The following is a 19511-nucleotide window of genomic DNA, read 5'->3' on the forward strand; positions in this document are numbered from 1 at the left end:
CAATAGAGGCAGAAATTGAAGAAAATGGATTGAGTAGAGAAGTCAGAGACTGGAAAGATATAGAAGGAGATGACAAAAAGTGACGTGAAAGGAAATACAGAAACTGGAAAGAGACTGACAGACTTAATACTAACTGATAATAGAAGAAAGAGTCTTAACAGAGACAAGAAGGAGATTGGTAATAGAAGAAAAACCGTGAAGAACGACTGGGAAATAAAGATTAAGACCTGGATGAGATCAGGAGACTGGAAATAGAAGCAAAAGATTCAATAGAGACTGAAATGTGAAGAAAGAGACTGACCAGAGAAGATAGCGATTGGGAAGAAACTTGTAATAAAAGAGAGATTGAAGAGGATCTGAAAAGGGAAGATAGAGTTTGGGATATTTTTCAGCTAGCAATTTTAAATTATTATGATGTATAATTTATTTAATTTACCTGTTCAGAATCATCTTCTGCTGTTATGGTCAAATCCTGTTGAATTTCTGGAAGTGTATAATTATCATCTAAAGCTGATGATGATGGAGACGTCAAAAAAGATAGAAACTGTAACAAACATAAATTATATTATTGTAATAAGGTAAGTACCAAAAATAAATTAAGAATTAAAACTGAAATTATTTATAATCTTAAATTGTTCTAGAACATTTTACTCTGACCATATTAATGGACTTTATACGTTTACTCGATTGGATGCGTTAATCCGAATATGATTTAAATCGGAACGAAACGATCCAAAGCTGTCCAATAGACGAGCCAATATGTCGGCCCGTGCTAATTAAGGCCGATGAATTTAATTAATAGGCGACGAAATCGAATCGCCTCCCGTTGTAAATGGGACGAATGGAAAGATCGATGGCGCGCAGCAACGTGTGGTAGAACCGAATGGAACGTATCCTTGTTGGAAATGTTTTGATGTTGGACACCACGCCGATGGAAATGGACAGATTCGTTCCAGTGCGTTTCAATTGAACTCGACACCCGCCACGTAGAGAGATAGAAAAGGATCAAACGCGAAAAATAAATATATCTAACGCGTTCACCAAATAGATTCGTCGATTGAGTGAGCCTAAATAAAACGGTATGTTTTTTGTTAGCAACTAACGAATTGAGTTAAATGGATGGACGAAGCAACAACATACATCAACGTTTTCGAATTAGAATAATTGGGGTGGCATGACTTGGAAGATATATTTTACATACGAATATTAATGAACCAAATTTCCATCAGTTGCACGAAGACTTCGTGTATCAGATAAGGTTTTTGAGAGTAATACGATTGTATGCAAAAATAGAGATTTTGGAGTTCTTGTTTTGACGGGGGAGGCACGATTGCGCATAAATTCGGCGCTTTGGCTCCAGCCTCCGGGATATTTAGATATTTATCAGCTTGCCTTCTAGAATCCCGATGCATTCAATAGCCCGAAAATATTCAGACTTGTACATGTTGACTTCGTTTGGAGTCTTTATGCGATTTCTCAAGCGCACATTCCTTTTTAGAAAATGTTTATTTTTCCACTTGATTCACTACCAAAGAAAATATAAAATCGAATGATTTTGAATATTGATAATTTACCCATTAACGATACCCCTCAGATTAACTTAACAATGTATGCTACGCTTTCGTAGTAGTTAAATTCAGACCGGTGAGACGATAAAGCCAAACACCGTGCGACGAGATTTTCAATTAAAATTGAATTTAATTTTCAGGCAGTTTCGAAGGATTTAATTAGCAATCACGGCTGCAAACGCCGGTTTACTTTGTCGCAACGTCGCGTCGCCGTCGTTTTGCGCAAATTTACGGACGAATGTAAATTTAAAACGTTTAGTTTCCGCAGGCAGGCTAATTGCTGTAGGTTTATTATCAAATCCGATTCGGATTATTATACCATAGTACATCTTATGTCACTCGTGTAATTATATTAATGGTCCGCGAGGCTTATTGGATAACGCATGCCTTGTACTTAGACGATCAACTGTATAGATTATTAATAGGGACAGTTAATCAATAATCGATTTAATCAACTGAATATGTAAATTAGATTGGTATATTGTTACAAACGATTTTGGTAAATATCACGGAAATATAGGGAGGTAAAAAGCTTTTAGGCGTCATAAAAAATTCATCATGAAGGAAAAATCTAATTTTGTGCTAGTTAAACGTTTCATATCATAAAAACCTAAATTAATAAACTGAATGTGAAGTGGCACACAATATTTAATTTTTAGGTTGTAACTTTTGAATAGATTAAGTTGTTTTATTTATTTATTTATTAGTTAATCTTTTATATCTTAATCATTACGGATTCCAACGCAATATGATATGATCATATCGTACTTTTCGCACATTTGTAATGAGATCATATGGTTCTTGATAATGATAAGTACTAAAACTGATGGAGAAAGATGTTAGGAATAAAACATATTCCGAATCACCCCTTGAAGTTTGTTGCAGTCATTCAGATACACCCTGTATAGCATAAAGCACAAAATGTCAAAATTGGACGATTTTTGTTAATAAAATCAGCTCTAACGTAAGTACTAAAAGTTATTATGCATTATTTCTAATGCATCAAGAAATCATAATCCATACTTATTTCATATTCATCTATCATCAGTTTCTTGTGATATAACATAAAGCACAAACTGTCAAAATTGGGCCATTTTTCTTGGTAAAATCAGCTCTAACGTAAGTAGTAAAACTGTTGGAGAAAAACGTTATGAGTAAAAAATATTCCTAATACATCATAAAATCATAATCCATACTTATGTCATATTTATCTATCACCAGTTTCTTGTGATATAGCATAAAGCACAAAACGTCAAAATAGGGCCATTTTTCTTGATAAAATCAGCTCTAACGTAAGTACTAAAACTGATGGAGAAAGACGTTATGAATAAAAAATGTACCTAATGCATCAAGAAATCATAATCCACAGTTATTTCATATTTATCTACCACCAGTTTCTTGTGATATAGCATAAAGCACAACATGCCAAAATTGGGCGATTTTTCTTAATAAAATCAGCTCTAACGTAAGTCCTAAAACTGATGGAGAAAGACGGTATGAATAAAAAATATTCCTAATGCATCAAGAAATCATAATCCACAGTTATTTCATATTTATCTATCACCAGTTTCTTGTGATATAGCATAAAGCACAACATGCCAAAATTGGGCGATTTTTCTTAATAAAATCAGCTCTAAGGTAAGTACTAAAACTGATGGAGAAAGACGTTATGAATAAAAAATATTCCTAATGCATCATAATTCATACTTATTTCATATTTAGCTATCACCAGTTAGTTTCTTGAGATATAGCATAAATCACCAAATGTTAAAATTGAACGATTTTTCTTAATAATACAGGGTGTCACACAAAAAACGCCCCAAGCTGTAACTCTGTCATTTATATTCCGATTTTCATGACCGAGGCATCAAATGACATGGTTTGATGAATACTATGGTTCATGCTACAAATAAATTTGTTTCAAGGCCATCTTCAATTTTAAGCGATTATTAACTTTTGTTTTTCAAATTGCTCTATATATTTTTCTTCACGTCATTAGATAGAGATTGTTTTTCTGAATCCACTGATGTGCAATACGTCCACTTTGAATATAATTTTAGTAGAAAAAAAACACCTGTATATACAGGTTGTCGCACAAGAACGCCGTAAGCTGTAACTGTGTCATTTAACTTCCGATTTTTATGAACGAGGTATCAAATGAAATAGTTTGATGAATGCTATGATTCATGCTACAAATAAACTTTTTCCAACGCCATCTTCGATTTCAAGCGATTATCAACTTTTGATTTTCAAATTGCTCGGTATGTTTTTCTTCACGTTATGGGATAGAAATTTTTTTTCTGAGCCCAATGATGTACAATACATTAACATTTTAGCAGAGAGAAACAATTAAAACATTTTCCGAACATTGTCTTAGTCACTTCTGTATTACTGCAGTGTGCCATGGAAAAAAATAACACGCAAAACTGATAACAGTCATTAAATGTTATTTCAATGCCCGAAGCAGTTGTAAATGATACTTATAAGTTGTTTTTTCATTTATCCCATGGCACACTACAGTATAATAGAAGTGACTTTAAGAGAATGTTCAGAAACTATTTTAATGTTTTTCTATGCTACAATTACAATTAATGTTGATGTATTGTACATTAATGGATTCAGAAAAAAAAACTCTATCCAATAGCGTGAAGAAAAACATACCGAGCAATTTGAAAATCAAATGTTGATAATCGCTAGAAATTAAAGATGGCGTTGGAAAAAGTTTATTTGTAGCATGAATCATAGTATTCATCAAACCATTTCATTTGATAGCTAGGTCATGAAAATTGGAAGGTAAATGACAGAGGTACAGCTAGCGGCGTTCTTGTGTGGCAACCTGTATATACAGGTGTCTTTTCTCTACTAAAATTATATTCAAAATGGATGTATTGTACATCAGTGGATTCAGAAAAACAGTCTCTATCCAATGCCGTAAAGAAAAATATATAGAGCAATTTGAAAAGCAAAAGTTAATAATCGCTTAAAATTGAAGACGGCCTTGGAAAAAATTTATTTGTAGCATGAATCATAGTATTCATGAAACCATTTCATTTGATAACCCGCTCATGAAAGTCGGAATGTAAATGACAGAGTTACAGCTTGGGGCGTTTTTTGTGTGACACCCTGTATATCATCAAGAATGGGATTTTATATCATGAAATAAAAATTAATTTATAAAGGAACCAATGATATACCATGTTATTACAGTAATATGTCAAAACCAGCTATTTAGTTTAAAATAAAATAATTATTTTGAATTTTCAAATGTGATTTTAAGTTTTTGAATTATTGTTTTAAGAAAAACTAAAAAACCTTGTTGCTAAAAAAAGAGGGTAATGATTTATTTACGTAGCTTGAAGCGTTGTAAGCTCACTAATACAAATTGACTTAGGTGTGAAATCGATGCGAAACGGTGTAACTATTCACGATCAGTAAACGAAGGTGATGTTAGCGGGGTATATAAAAAAGTAGCAATTACGTTTTCAACGACTCCCCATAAAACAACTCCTGCTGAAGCCGTAACTCGGGGCTGCAGTAATTAAATACCGACGTTTTTTGTTTCGTTAAAAGCTGGTGTATTATTTAGTCCTCGGAAGGGCGACGTCCCGTAAATTTCCTGTTTACAAAGCCCGGTCGAAATTCCAATTCCGCGCGGATCCCATATAATATCACGACGCGAAATGCATGCGACACCCTTCCCCCCTTACAACAATTCGTTCTTTTCACTACACGACCGGGTGCTCGGTTTCTCTTCAATGTATGTTTGGCGTTCGTCAAAAAGTTTTTCACGTTCTTTTGGATTTACTTGGAATTATTTTAGGTTTTTTTCGGTTTATTCAATTCAGGTTTTTCAGATCCGGTCGCATTGATTCCGGTTCATTTCAATTCGACTTAATCAAGTGTCCTCACAGCGTTTCACCAACTTCGGCATTAATCAAACTCTCGAATCAATTACTTCAATAACTTTAATTGGGTTTTCGAAAGTTTTCAGGTCCACGCGACGAGACGTATTCTTAATTCCGGTCGCGTTCAATTTAAATTAGTTTACTTCTGCGTTTATTATTTCAAAGTTTAAAGAATTATAATGTGAGGAAATCGAAGGTTTTAATAGTTTCTTGACAACGTTTGTTAGAAACATAAACGAGTGGTAAGTCGTAAAATAAACCGTTCTCGGATCGAAGTGGGGTAAACGGTTCCTACAAAGTTTGGTTGTGATATAAATCCGTGGGATTTGCTTAATGTTTCGTACGAGGCGGTGAAAAACGACGAAGTGCAGTTTACCTCGTTCCGTGACGGCCGAACAACTAGTTAAATTCGCGTTCGAACCGACGGCGACTGCGGCGAGCGAATTGCTTTAACTGGGTTGAAATAAAATAAGTCCCGCGCGGGTTGTTTCCCGTTTTCGGTATTGATTAAGCAATAAGTCCTCCGCGAAATTGCGTGTCAGAAAAGTATATCGTCCCGTCCCAAATTTGGGACAGTAAATGAGGCTGCACATCAGCGACCTCGCCTCCCTCAGACTTACCCTTTCCATTCCTACCCGTTTTACTCTGCTTTTCCATCTTGTTCTCGCCACAAGAAATGGAAAAAAACCGCTGGTACAATGAGAAAGATAAGAGATGGCCACAATAAAACGGAAGCGCGGTCGATATTGTGTTTCGGGGAAGTGCGAATTACGCGATCTCGTGATATACATTCATTTCAACGACCCGGATATAACTTTTGTAGTTGAGCTGCTCTCGGTCGGATATCATTCATCTACGTTTCTATGAAAATTTATTCGAATCGGTTGTAAAAACAATCCCCCGTTCCGATACAAAGTTGATTTACGTATCCACTTAAAACTGATGACAATCTATTTATAAAAGGTATCCGAGCGGAAACGATTAAAGTTGACAAAGTTACATGAAATCCATTCCAGCTAAAACCCAAAAAAACAATATGAAATTTTTGGAGCAAAGCGGGATGAAATCAAGAAGACTTCGACTGACGAGAATATTAAATAACACGGAATCGCACTTCCTTTTGTTTACGTTTCCCAAATGGCCTCATGCTTTCATATCGATCTTCCTCTTTCTCGATTCCCGTTGTAAATTGCAAACTTTTCGATCGCGCATCTCGTAAAATGCATCACCCGCTTTTACATGGATAAGATCCGAATTTATTTGCTGTTTACCTTTGATGAAGATTGATCCGTAAACCGGGAACAAAACACTTGATAAAAGAAATTTTTGATGGAGATTTAGGTGGTAACTTCCGCTTGGACATGACATTTTCGCGAGGGGCTGAAGCAAAAAATCGCCGAAAGGTCACTTTTATGAGGAAATAAAACAAGCATGTGTGCGGCAAAGGCAGGAAATAACATACCGAAAGTACAGAGGTAGCACCCGTTTACTACCACGTCAGGGTTTTATTTACCATCTCGACTTTCAACTAGGTCTAAAAATAGAAAAGATTACTTTTTTGTATAGTATAATAAAAAATGAATTAAATACTAATCTGAATTATTTTCCGTACAATACAAAATCCATTTCATTTTTAATTTCAATGCAAATACCATTTTTCATGTCGGATTTGTACGAAGTTGGGTTTCGGCGGTCTTTGTAATAAAGGGCAAATATAGAGCAAAAATCAACGTGAAATTGGAATGAGGGAAGCCGTATCCAGTTTAATTCCACATTTTTAGATAATGTGTAGTGATTTTCCTCACACATCAATCACATTAATTATTAATTGTAAAAACGCTTCCAAAGGAAAATCATTTTTTTATTTCATTCCTTCAATTTTTCTTTTCAATCTACATTGTACCCCAGAAACTAGTAATATATCGGAAAAGATGTTGCTGCAAGATAGACAATCAAACTGTTTCATTCCGAAATTTAATTAATTTACTGTAGAGATCATCTTGCTGTCTTGTCACTATCAATTACATTCAGAGTGCTTCATAGCAGCAAATTAAGTACTTTGTTGTTTCTAACATTAATGCGGTATTTAGATTTTGCCCACTGTTGCTGCTTTCTATACAACGATGATTTTAAATTATGTTTGTATTCAGTTAAAATTTGATAATCTACATTCATTGTTAATCATTTGAATATACAGTGTGTGGCAAAATTATGGAATAAATTTAATAAAACGCTTATAAACATTGTTTTGCAAAAATGACGAAACAAATCTATGTTGGTTTTTCAAGACATACATTTTGAGCCCATATTCACGTCCCTATAGTCATTCGTTTTTAATTTATAACAATAATCATCAATAATCATCATTGGCACCATTGGCATTAAAATTTGCTAAAGAATCACCTGAACTTTGAGAACGTCATTCAGATACACCTGTATAACCCAAGTGAAGTCGATACGAAGACCTCCTGACAGATAGATAAACTCAAGTTGATTTTTTTAAATTTTTTATTCAAACCCTTATTTATCCGGTTGAAGCTATTGAAAATGATAATCTTAGCATAGTAAGAATGGAAAACAGCTGTCCTTTGTGTGATTAATGAAATTTTAGATAAAAATCCATAATCTCAAGATTTGAGCATTTTGTAAATTTTGCCGTTGAATATAGAAGAAAATGATCAGATATCTGAAAATCAATTTAAAGAAGCATTAAAATTACGAGATTTGATACATAAATATTAGTTATTAAAAAAAATTAAATAATATTTAATCAAATTGAATTAGTAACATTTCAAATGTTAAAGTTGGTAATAGCAGAAAATTTTAAAAACGAATTTCAAGTTAACGGAATTGACCAATCACAAAACATTATTGTCTCGTCGAACATTATAAGTAACGTTTTAGGTTATGTAAAAAGATAAAGGTTGACAGTGAGTTGACATACGTCAAAAAATTAATTTGAAGAATTTCTCCGATTCAAAGAAAAGAAATAATAACTCTAATGAAGAAACATCGTTTTGGATCCCGTTCCTGATAATCACAGAATCCCGTAAGGCGGACTTTTTTATCCTACAACCAACAGACTAAGCTAATTGTAAGTGTTGCTATTTTCTTTAGATTTATTCGTGTTAATTTAGTTAACAATTCACTTACCTTCAATACGAAAGATAATTCTGAGATATTGCTCATAATAATTCATTTCATAACTCCTTATTAATTTATTTGTTTTTGTGGTTATGTTGTTACTATTTAAACAAGTTACTTTCCTCAATTTGATGTAAATGATAATAAAACCATTAATCTTACTTCGTATTAACTAAAATTTAGGAAGTTTGTTATCGTTTAATCACGGTTAATTCGTTGAATTTTACGTTAAAGATTTGTTAACGAGTTAACTCAAGCGTACAGTACGAACCGGTTATTAACAGTCTCACGTTAGATTAGACTTGACAACGTCGGTATTTCATTTAAATTCTTTAAAATTAAACATTCAAATTATTTATTGTTTGTTTATTTGAGTTTTCAAATTTAATAGAATTATTAAGTTTCATTTTACATATTTTTGAATAAACCCAAAAAAAACATTACAATTCATCACTTCAATTTACATTTTTTTTTTTCATCCACAGGTTTGTAGAAACTTTTTTCTAATCATTAGAACGAAGAGAACGATGCGCCGTTTTAGCATTGATTTTTTATTTAAAGATGCAATTCTGGATAGCTCTATTTTATAAAAATAGCAAGGTTTGTTTGTAGTAAATAAATTCTAATCATTCGTCATAATTTACATAGATAGATTTCTGTGGGGATAATAGATCATTAAAAACTTTAAGAAGCAGTGTTAATTTCCTGGCTATAATTTACTTAATTAGTAACAGCATTATTTAGATTTCTATAGGGACGGTTAGTTAGCACATCCTATTAGTATTGACAGGGTGTATCGGGCGCGAAGGCAGTTGGCAACGCGTCAGATAACGGCTTTGCGGCGATGTATCGGCCCGACACACTACCACATGGGCCGCCCTACCTCTATATACAACCACCCTCCATATATCTCCACATTTGGGTTTATGGTAATGCCGTTCGTGGACATGTCAGTGAGTCGTGTAGCGTGGATTAGTCTGGCCCCGATCCATTGGGGCTTTCGGCCATCCCCGAACCCAACGCCAGACGTCCCGGTGCCCACTTTGTCGTCAAATCAACGAGAGACCCGGGTTACGAGTAACGTACTACTTTTTGGCAAACCCTCGAAATCCGAATGGCGGTCGTTGGTTAGGGTGGGCGAAGATCTAACGTAATAAATTGTTGTTTTAATGTTTCCGTCGTCGGCAAAAAACGAAACGGAAACCGTATTGTAGTTGAAACGCGCATCCCATCTAGCAATTCTCTCGAAACTCTAGCTATTTATTATAATAATATAGCTGCAATGCGCAACTGATACGTTAGGTATTACAAATTTATACCGATAACTTTTTTTAAATTAAAATTATTTATATAATTACATTATTTCAAGCGTAAAAACAGTTAACATATCTTTACTTTCTACGAGGTCTGATTGTGTAATTCCGGGGACGTCGACATCGTAGTACTAAGACAATGTACCGGGGTTGGGTGAACGTTTATGCTAATGCGACCCAGAAACGGATACGAGAGAAGGTTCCGCAGTGTATTGTCGGGTCGGGTCCGAGTTAGAGCAACGCGACGTGCCAAGGAAGAAGGCCGACGAGGACGACGCCGCCCTTCAAGCCTTGGGCGCCAGACTGACTACGGATTTATTCATGGAAACTCGGCCCCTGTTCGATGACTTTTCACGGACCATAGTCCCTCCTTGTAATTCTTTTATTCTTTTAAGAACTACTGTAGAAAGATCGATTCGTTGAGAGACTCCATACATTTTGAAACCCTCCTCGGATAACTCTTGAAATATTAAAATAAAGGAATAATATTTATTATCTATCTTTAGGTATTGTGAAATAGATTGATTCAAAAACATTCAACCTCTGTTCAAAGATGTAACAAAGTGGGTTGCGGTGGAGCGATCGTAAAAGTGGTACGCCATCAAACGGTACGTTATTTACAGGCAGTAGAGACTTTTTTGGAAATAAAAGCGGCCCGCTTAAAACTGTCAGACGGCCTGTCATAACTCCCGGCCATTCCCCATTCGTTCGGGCTACAGCTTAATCCTGGGTTGTTGCACGAGTTTACGTCCATACATTACCGTTTACAATGTATTCTCTTGTTGTCCGAGGCGAGATCGTAATCGTAAACGCGGCCGCCGTTAGTACAAATGATTCCCAGGATGGGGGACGACCAGATCCCATCTAATCTGACACCGGGAATCGATGTTTTCTGACCTAGAGAAGAGATGATACTAACCCACATCACAAAATGGTACGATACATGTCCCGGATGTGTGATATCTGTTTTAGTGGTCAAAAGCAATAAATTTTCGCCCATATGGTAAACGTAATGAAATTAATTACAACGATTTAAAAAATTGGTATAGTTTATAAAAAATAACGTCAAAAAGTTGGTACAGCTTAAAAAAAAAACCTTCACCCACAAAGATTTATCTTTCCCGGTGCAGATCTTAAATCCTGACAAATGTAACAGCTCAGTCATCGAAACAAGGTCGAATTAGAGTCATCGGACGATTCGTTTAGTATGCGAGCGACGCCCTTTATTAATTGCGAATATAAATCCGGACCTCGCCGAGTGCTGATATATCGCCGAAATGCGAAGAGATTCAACGGCGGTTTGAGGCTCTTCGAATCAGGTGTTTGCGAATTCATGTACGAACCTGACGCCTCCATAAATTACAATTCTTGGTATACTCGACGTTCGCCGTATTCGTTTTGATTAGTGCTTATTCGCGCGCGACATAGATTAATCGGTTACGATTTTAACTAGATATTCTCCATTAACTGAATTCTCTCCAATTCTTCCGTCGCTATTATCGCGAGAAATAAGACGCAGTCGAACAAAGAATTCGTAAGACAAACTCCGCCGGATGCCAGATATAGATGGCTGTTCAACGTTCGTCCCCTCTAGGGGATTTATCGGTTCAAACTGGATGCCGGATTAAACTAATAAGGAAAACTCGCTTCGGGAAAAACTGTCCGAGGAGAATTGGGAAAGTTTCACGCTGTTAAAAGCTTGAGGCACTATTATCTCTCTGTCTTTCTTTTTTCAACATTCAATTGGATAAACATACAAGAATAATACACTTCAATATAACGAAATCGATCTAAAAATTGTAAAAAACTGGATTAAATCTTTAACAAAACATGAATCACTACATCCAAGGCAACTTATATAGTTGTTATTGAAACAATTAGCGAAACACGATAGCTTTAACGAAACTTGCCTCGTGGTTTGGAGTTTGGACAAAGTCTGCTGGATGAAAATGTTTCTAACAATAACCTTGAATGAATTGTGGTATTAAAGACAATTGGTAAATTATTACTTCCGAAATAACGTAATTAAGAAAGGAAGTAAACTCCCTTAATTCAAAAGTGAAATTCACTGTATATTATTTGAAGCTAGAAAATCTTCTCGATTTAGATTTGGGACTACACTGACGAATTCGAAAGTTGTTTGAAAATTAGTCTGATTAATACGGTCAATTATAATGATCGACATAATCCGAGAAACGGAATATTCTTCTCGATCACCACCAGTCCAAGTAAGTGCGGGAAACTACGCCCGCCAACTTCCGAGCGGGGACGCTGGCAAACTTTATAATTAAACTTTTCTCACCGCACACCATCGGAGGTTGATTGGAAAAAATCTAGGTAATTACTTATTCAACAGCCGTCATCTCCGGAACTAAGGGACCTAATTCCTATCCAATCGAACGGAATCAATACTCCCATACCCGGTAGTGGAGTCCCTAGGAAATCGTTCGTTTGAAATACAACTATTTGTTTATTTGGTTTTGATACATTAAATGATTGGAATCGGTGATAGAGAGCAACATAATTTATATGAATAGGAATACGGTGTCGTCAGTGCATAGAAAAGCTTTTCTAAAACTCCATCGGAACAAGTTGTCTATCGTCGAGTTCATGAAAGAGGCTTACAACCGGATTCTAGACCTTCCAAAGAGCTGTTAATGTACCGGCAAATGAGTAGGATTTCAGTTTGACGTCGCTTACAAACTTTCCAAAACCTAACTACTTTACTAACTGAGCTGTAATAGATGCACTCGCTGCTTCTAAGCACGACATTCAATGACTATCTATTTTTGTAAAAAAAAAAACACTTTATATTTTCATTTTTTTTATAATTCTTGGTAGTTTAAGTAAACTTAATCATTTTTCATATAGTTTGCAAAATAAGTTGAGGTATTATGCACCATCTAAACCATCTAAAAGTTTGTCGGATCTTATCGTATCTTTTGCGTTGAAGAAGAGATGGAGGAAATCCCCGGTATAAATATTCAAGCCATACAGTACGGAAAGTTGTGAAATTTCGAACTTGTAACGAGAGCAGATGCGTTCGAAGAAAATTCCTTGGAAAATTAACTTTCGGCCAACTCCTGTCGTCACCCCCGCGACAATAACGAGACCGTTAGTCAGACTGAAGAGCGAAAAAAAGGGACCTAATTACCGAAGGAGGTACAAAGCACGACGACCCAAGCTGCAGTCAAGTTTGTTCTGTGCGCAGCTAGAACTTCTGACTCTGCCTTTCCAACTTTGCCTCCGTCTAAATATTGAACCGCTCGTTTTGCCCTTAATTGTAGACTTGGTTCGTTTAGGATATTTAGAGAAACTTTGAAAATTCAAATATTAGCCCGTCCCAAAACTTTGTCCCGCCCTATCTTTGTACTCAATGTTCATTTCTCGTTGTTTCTTTCGGAAATAGAACATATCCGGCCTCTTGACCTCTTTCAGAAAGAAAGGGTTTATTGAATAGTAGTCGAAAAGGTATTGAAGCCAGGCAACGTGTTCTGGGATTCGGTACGTCGAGTGGGAAAATGCATTCTCTTCGATACTGAACAGTGACAAAATGTAACGTAAGTTTTTGCCATATTTTCCACCTTCTATTATCGGTGCCAGGTGTTACTACGTTCGATATAATGCGGACGAAGGTGTCGGAAACGTCGGGAAAATCGGGTTCGCGTGTTGCCCAACGATATTTACAAAGGTCCCGTTTCCGATTCAATACAAAACCAGGATAAAGACCGAACAGTATACGACTACGTGCTCGTAGGCGACAGCACGTAATACTTTCGGTTCAATTTTATTCGAATTAATTATTTATACATAAATATTCTTATTATATTAGACACTCGGAAATCTTGTATATTTCAATTTTATATGAGTTAAAAAAAAGTGCTGATAACTTTTTCAAAAGTCCCAACTTAATGATTGCTCCCCCTTTCTAAATGAATAAACCATAGGTCGTAATTTTGGCCCGAACGAGGATTAGCACTTTGTTCCCCTCGCGTCAATTTTTTTGCTGATTGAAATTCAGTAGATTATGTAGGGATTTCGCTTCGAAGCACCGTTTTCTAACAACGTCCGGGGGAGGTCTATTGTTTTTGGCAGTTTAGGAGCCGGTGTGGTCTCGTGTGTCCTTTTTCTTTCCAATCGAAGTAAAATGTTTTCGATTCGTTGCCGTTGGGATCCTGTATGTCCACGCTAATAGAACATATATCACCCAGGGGCTAATACCCTTAGCCGGAGCCGCTCCGTTATACTATATCATTTCTGTATGCTGGACCGCTCTAGTGGGGGGTTTTGGGAAAGAGGGCTCGAAGGCGTCGCCCCTTCGAAGCAGGATGTTCGGTGACTTCCGAATAGGAAATTTAATTTTCTTCCCGGCGGATTTTATCATTAACGTGTCGTCGAGTGACTTATGCCGAAGGAAATATTTCTGGCGGTTGAAATTGGAAATTCCGTAGCTGTCGTTGTGGAAACGAATACTATGAAATCAACCGTCAAAAATTTTAATGTTATTTTGTATTTTTATTTCAATTTTTTGGTGGAATGCTCAATAAGCAAATAGCATATATTAAAATAAATTAGCGGAATAATAAATAAATTTAATAATATAACAATAAATAACAACATATGTTAAACTTCTTGCTAGAGAATAAATTTTCATTGTGGAGAGTTAAAATTTGGTATAAGCAAATCACAAAGATTCTTTTATAACCTGGAAAAGTCACAAAACTTATTTCCGTATGGAAATTTGAATGGAATGCTTTAAATTTTTTTTAAAAATTGTTTATAATAATAAGAGTTTTTATTGTCAACTAAAAGTTTATAATTTTCTGTACAACACATGCCAAACCAAACTTAACTTCCGTTATCACCACCTTCCTTCGTTCCATCCTCTGCTTTCTATCTCCTCTGCCACCGGTTCCTTTCTTCTACTCTCAGTTCGCTATATCTTTTCAACATATCGACAGTACACAAGAGAAAGTGACCAAGTCAAGTGGATTTTTAGGTTTTAATGCTCATGTACCTGAACTTTAATATTATTTTTATTGAAAACATGAACAAGCCCAAAAATACCATAATAATGCTTATAACTTCAAATTCCATAATTACCAAGTCTTTAATTAAATTTATTCTTGAATGTATTTCTTAGAAACAAGTATAAGATACTCTTGAAGTATCTATATATATATATTTATAATGTTTTGTGATGTACCTGTTTTTTTAGATATCGCATTGGGACTTCAGTTTATGTTATTACCGTATGTTCTTTCTCCACGAGGCAGAATTAACAGACGAGTAAAATTATGTTCTAAAGAGGTGGCTGATTCATTGTATTTGTTTGTTAAGGTAAATAATGTTAATCTGAATATGTTTACTTGGTATCACAATGTTATATTTTAACATATTTAACTATGTATATGATCTTTACAGAATCCAGAAGAAATCGAACGAAATATAGTTGGCCAACGACGATATGCTGACCAAAAAATAAGTATACAGCCATACGTTTTATTCGAAGGAAATGCGTGGAATTCTATTTGTGCTTCATATGTGATCATTGATGACATAAAATATAAATGCGAGAAGGTAATTGATGCGATTGAATTATGTTTCAAGTCCTTCCATGTGATAGGAGCACAGTATTCAACTCACAGTGGTTACTTGTGGACTCTTATTCAGCAAGGTATTTTTAATGTTTTTAATGTGTTGTTTGTCGTCGACAAGATATCTGTAAACAGTATCACAATGACAGACAAAAGGACTTCATAATTAATACTGTTGCAACTTCTGAATGCCGAAGAAAATGAACCAGGAACTCTAGTAGACCTGCAAAAAATGTATACATTTGTTAAAAATGGAGAAAAGAAAAGGGTTTGTAAAAATTTTTACTTAAAAACCTTGTTGATAAGTTATGGACCGGTTGATTCTGCTATACTGAACATAGGTATAAATTCCCCAGGAAACAAGACTAAACCTATCATTTTGAATGAGGTCAAGAGGCATATAGAATCATTTCCTGTAATGGAATCACACTATTGTAGACGTGGGACAACACGAAAGTATCTTGACTCTACCTTATCCATTCTTAAAATGTATGAATTGTACAAATATTTACAGATTTACCTTTTTGTCATTATGTCCCCATATCTTTCATTGTACCTTCCCTCCCTTATCTGCTCCTCCTCTCCTGTCTCTGGACGTCCCAATCCCTTTTGGTTACCTCCCCCCCATATCCACCAACTCCTTTCTTCTGTTATTTATCTCTGCCTCCGAATAACCCGTCCTTTTTTGTACAAATCTGACGTCATATTGTTGCGAATAATCAAGGAATTGCAGCTATTGGTCGTAAATTAACTTGTCGCTGTTTAAGTTGTCTCTATCATTAATTGTGCATTCATCGCCTATGGTTCCTGGCAATAATATGGCGGATTTTAAATCGAGGTCATAAAATGAGATGCCGCCAACATATATAGATATTCTGTGTCTAATCTCCCCCTCCCTGACTTCCTTCCAACACTCACCCGAGATCCCGGAATATGGTCTTCTCTCTATCATTTCTTCACATTTAACTACTCTTCTGCTCGCCTCCACCCTCATTTCATTCATCTTGTCTTCCTCCCTCACAATATACTCCGGTGTTCTCTCTCCAAGCCCATAATTAACCTTCAGTACCGATTCTGTAAGTCCTCCAGAATATCCTGCCTCTTCCATCCCTAAACTTCCGTCCCGTACATCATTGCACTCCTCTCGAACACTCTCTTACCTTATTAGCCCTGTTTGCCACAGATATGTGTATTCTCAATCTCCCTTTCCTCCCATGAAAAAGAACATAACATCACACATTCCTTTATAATCTGGAGAAAAGTTACAATATTCATTTCCGTATGCACTTGTAGTTAGTTCAAAATTAGATAGGGTAGAATCATATTTAATACATTAAATTTGTAACGTTTTTTAAATATCATTAAAATAAGTTACATTTCAATGAGATGTTTTGCATTAATGATTAAAATTTAATTACACCGAGAACAAAACGTCCGGAAATGTAGAGTGATGTTATCAATTTAAAGTTGAATAGGATTTGTAGCGCACGCAACTTTTTCGGTAATTAAAACCGAAACCATTAGCGGAGTTACGAAAATCATAATGTCGTTAATTTCAGGAGTGTAGCTCGCTTAATGATCTCCCGCTCGCGAATTCACAAAAATGAATTGTTTTCGTGGAAATATTCGTTGTTATTGTGGATGCAAAACAACGATTTTTATTATTATTATTGAAAAGATTCGTTTCAAGTTATCAATTTCAAAAAAATTGATTTATGAAAAAGGATCACGTACAAATCTAATTTGTCGCGAAATAAAGCTTGTTTTCTTCGACGGGTTGAAGAGAAGTGTAAATTCTCTCGGGATGTATACGACGTTCTCGTTCTTCGTGGGTTGATACTGGGCGGGTACATTAGCATTTCAAAAGAATGCCTCCACGCCAAGTTGACTAATTATATCTGGCCGTTCGAGCGAAATACACTCGAGCCCTCCCGTGAAGGTGCAATGTTTCTTGTACATAAATTCGAAATTTATGCGGTGCTCTCTACTCGTTACTTTTTCTCCTCTAGGAAATGAAGAGGGTAAAAAAAAACAAGTTCTCGATTACTTCTCGAACCAATAACGGATCGAATAAGTAGCCAATTGCTACCAACCTACTCAACCAAAGCTCGATTCATACTATTCGTTCATGTGTAATGAAAGTTTTAAATATATCATTATAAAGATTTCTTTCATTTATTTAGATTTATAATAATTATTTTGTGAAAATCTATTAAAATAGAAAACGATTACCATCCAATTTTATTAATATTCCAAGAAATTTTGATTTTACACTATTTTGAATCAATCTTAAGTAGTCTTACCACAGATCACTAACGAGGCAACCGAGTCCACGGCTTAATGACACATTAAATAGACTGTAAAGCAGCGGGGCGCAGCGTCCGCGTGCGAATCGGGCCCCACATCGACATTTTATGCCAGCGGCGTCCGTCGGTCGTTAAATGCAAAGGACGAACTACAAATCGATCGGCGCACGATTGTAAATGGGAGCAATTAGAATTTCATTAAAATTAATTATAGATCGTCTTTAGGCCGGAGCGACTTGTATTGATGTTCGGCATTCGATATCGCGTAAATTACACGATCCAATAAATGTTGTGAGGGGGCGTATTTTCGATTTATTTCTAATCACAAGTAAACAAGATTGATATTGGTTTTTTTTTTGATTGTAATGAATGGGTAAGAGAAATACTTTAGATAGTTAAAGTGTCCGGTTGACCGTTTGATGACAAAACTGACTGTAAACTTTCGAGTTTCGGTCCCTATCGAAATCTTGGTGATTTATGCCTTAATTTAGCCTTCCGGACAAATTTAATTAATCAACGGCAATGCAACAGAGGTTCACGGAGAGGCTCCATCTGCTTGGATGCCGGACGGAGACGTCGGAACCTGTTTCAACCGAGAGATTTCCTCTTGGCAGCGATGATTAATTAAGCCGATTCGGAGTAGCGCCGAAAACCGACCCCGAGCGGTTAGGGCCGATGTGAATTGGGGGATGGCAAAATCCACGTGGGCAGGTGTGGAGCATCACCTACAAACCACCAAAGTCTGTGCACTACGGACTATCGGTTCACGAGTGCATTGCCCAAAATTTACTGCTACTAGTTTCGCGGAAACGGGATTACCGATTTTGATTAATGGCGCGTCGTGTTCCATCCCGTTTCGCTTCTCGCCTTTTTCCGCATTCGACGTCAGGATTAATTTGAATATTCATGGGGTACGAATGGGGATTGTTGTTTGAAGATGAAAAGTTTTCCTGGCAAATAGAACGGGCTTCGGCCGAGGCATCCAGCGGACCGCGCTGCCGCGTTCCTAATTAAGTTTAATTTAAATGCGCGACTCCAGACACGGACACCGACGGTTGGTTTATGGAGATTTCGTTAATTCGAGAATACTACGTGTCCGAAATTGAGATTATTTTCACGCTCATCGGAACCGTATTATCCGGTTCTCTTGTGTTCTTCGCATCAAGGCGAATGAACTTATTTATCTACACCAATCTACATAAATATATTATTTTTAAACCCTGCATCAATTATTTTTTAATTATAATATGTAATCGAGTCAACAATAATAGTTGACGTATTTCCTGAGGATGATTTTAGAATGCCGAAGCTGGTAATAATTAAATATCTTTGATTTTTTGTATCACACCAAACAATTTCGCAAACCACACTGAGGGAAATTATTGTTGACTATCAAGAAAAATTTATTCTTGAATGTATTTCTTAGAAACAAGTATAAGATACTCTTGAAGTATCTATATATATATTTATAATGTTTTGTGATGTACCTGTTTTTTTAGATATCGCATTGGGACTTCAGTTTATGTTATTGCCGTATGTTCTTTCTCCACGAGGCAGAATTAACAGACGAGTAAAATTATGTTCTAAAGAGGTGGCTGATTCATTGTATTTGTTTGTTAAGGTAAATAATGTTAATCTGAATATGTTTACTTGGTATCACAATGTTATATTTTAATAT

General features: G+C 35.8%; 1 protein-coding gene and 1 long non-coding RNA gene across 9 annotated transcripts in view; one reads left to right on the plus strand and one right to left on the minus strand.

Annotated features, from left to right (window-relative positions):
- LOC111429151 (no long nerve cord) overlaps nt 1-19511 on the minus strand; it is a 128959-nt gene that overhangs the window by 23693 nt on the left and 85755 nt on the right. For all 8 annotated transcript variants that reach the window (XM_023064985.2, XM_071197305.1, XM_023064987.2 and 5 more), the window contains one exon: nt 437-544. In XM_023064985.2, the coding sequence (XP_022920753.1) occupies nt 437-544 (108 nt within the window). The remainder of the gene's footprint in view (nt 1-436; nt 545-19511) is intronic.
- On the plus strand, nt 8390-16272 carry LOC111423480 (uncharacterized). Its single transcript, XR_011641071.1, has 3 exons — nt 8390-8567; nt 15149-15270; nt 15355-16272. It is a non-coding gene; the product is annotated as an uncharacterized lncRNA (long non-coding RNA).

This window comes from Onthophagus taurus, chromosome 7 (assembly GCF_036711975.1).
Source record: "Onthophagus taurus isolate NC chromosome 7, IU_Otau_3.0, whole genome shotgun sequence".
Lineage (NCBI taxonomy): Eukaryota > Metazoa > Arthropoda > Insecta > Coleoptera > Scarabaeidae > Onthophagus > Onthophagus taurus.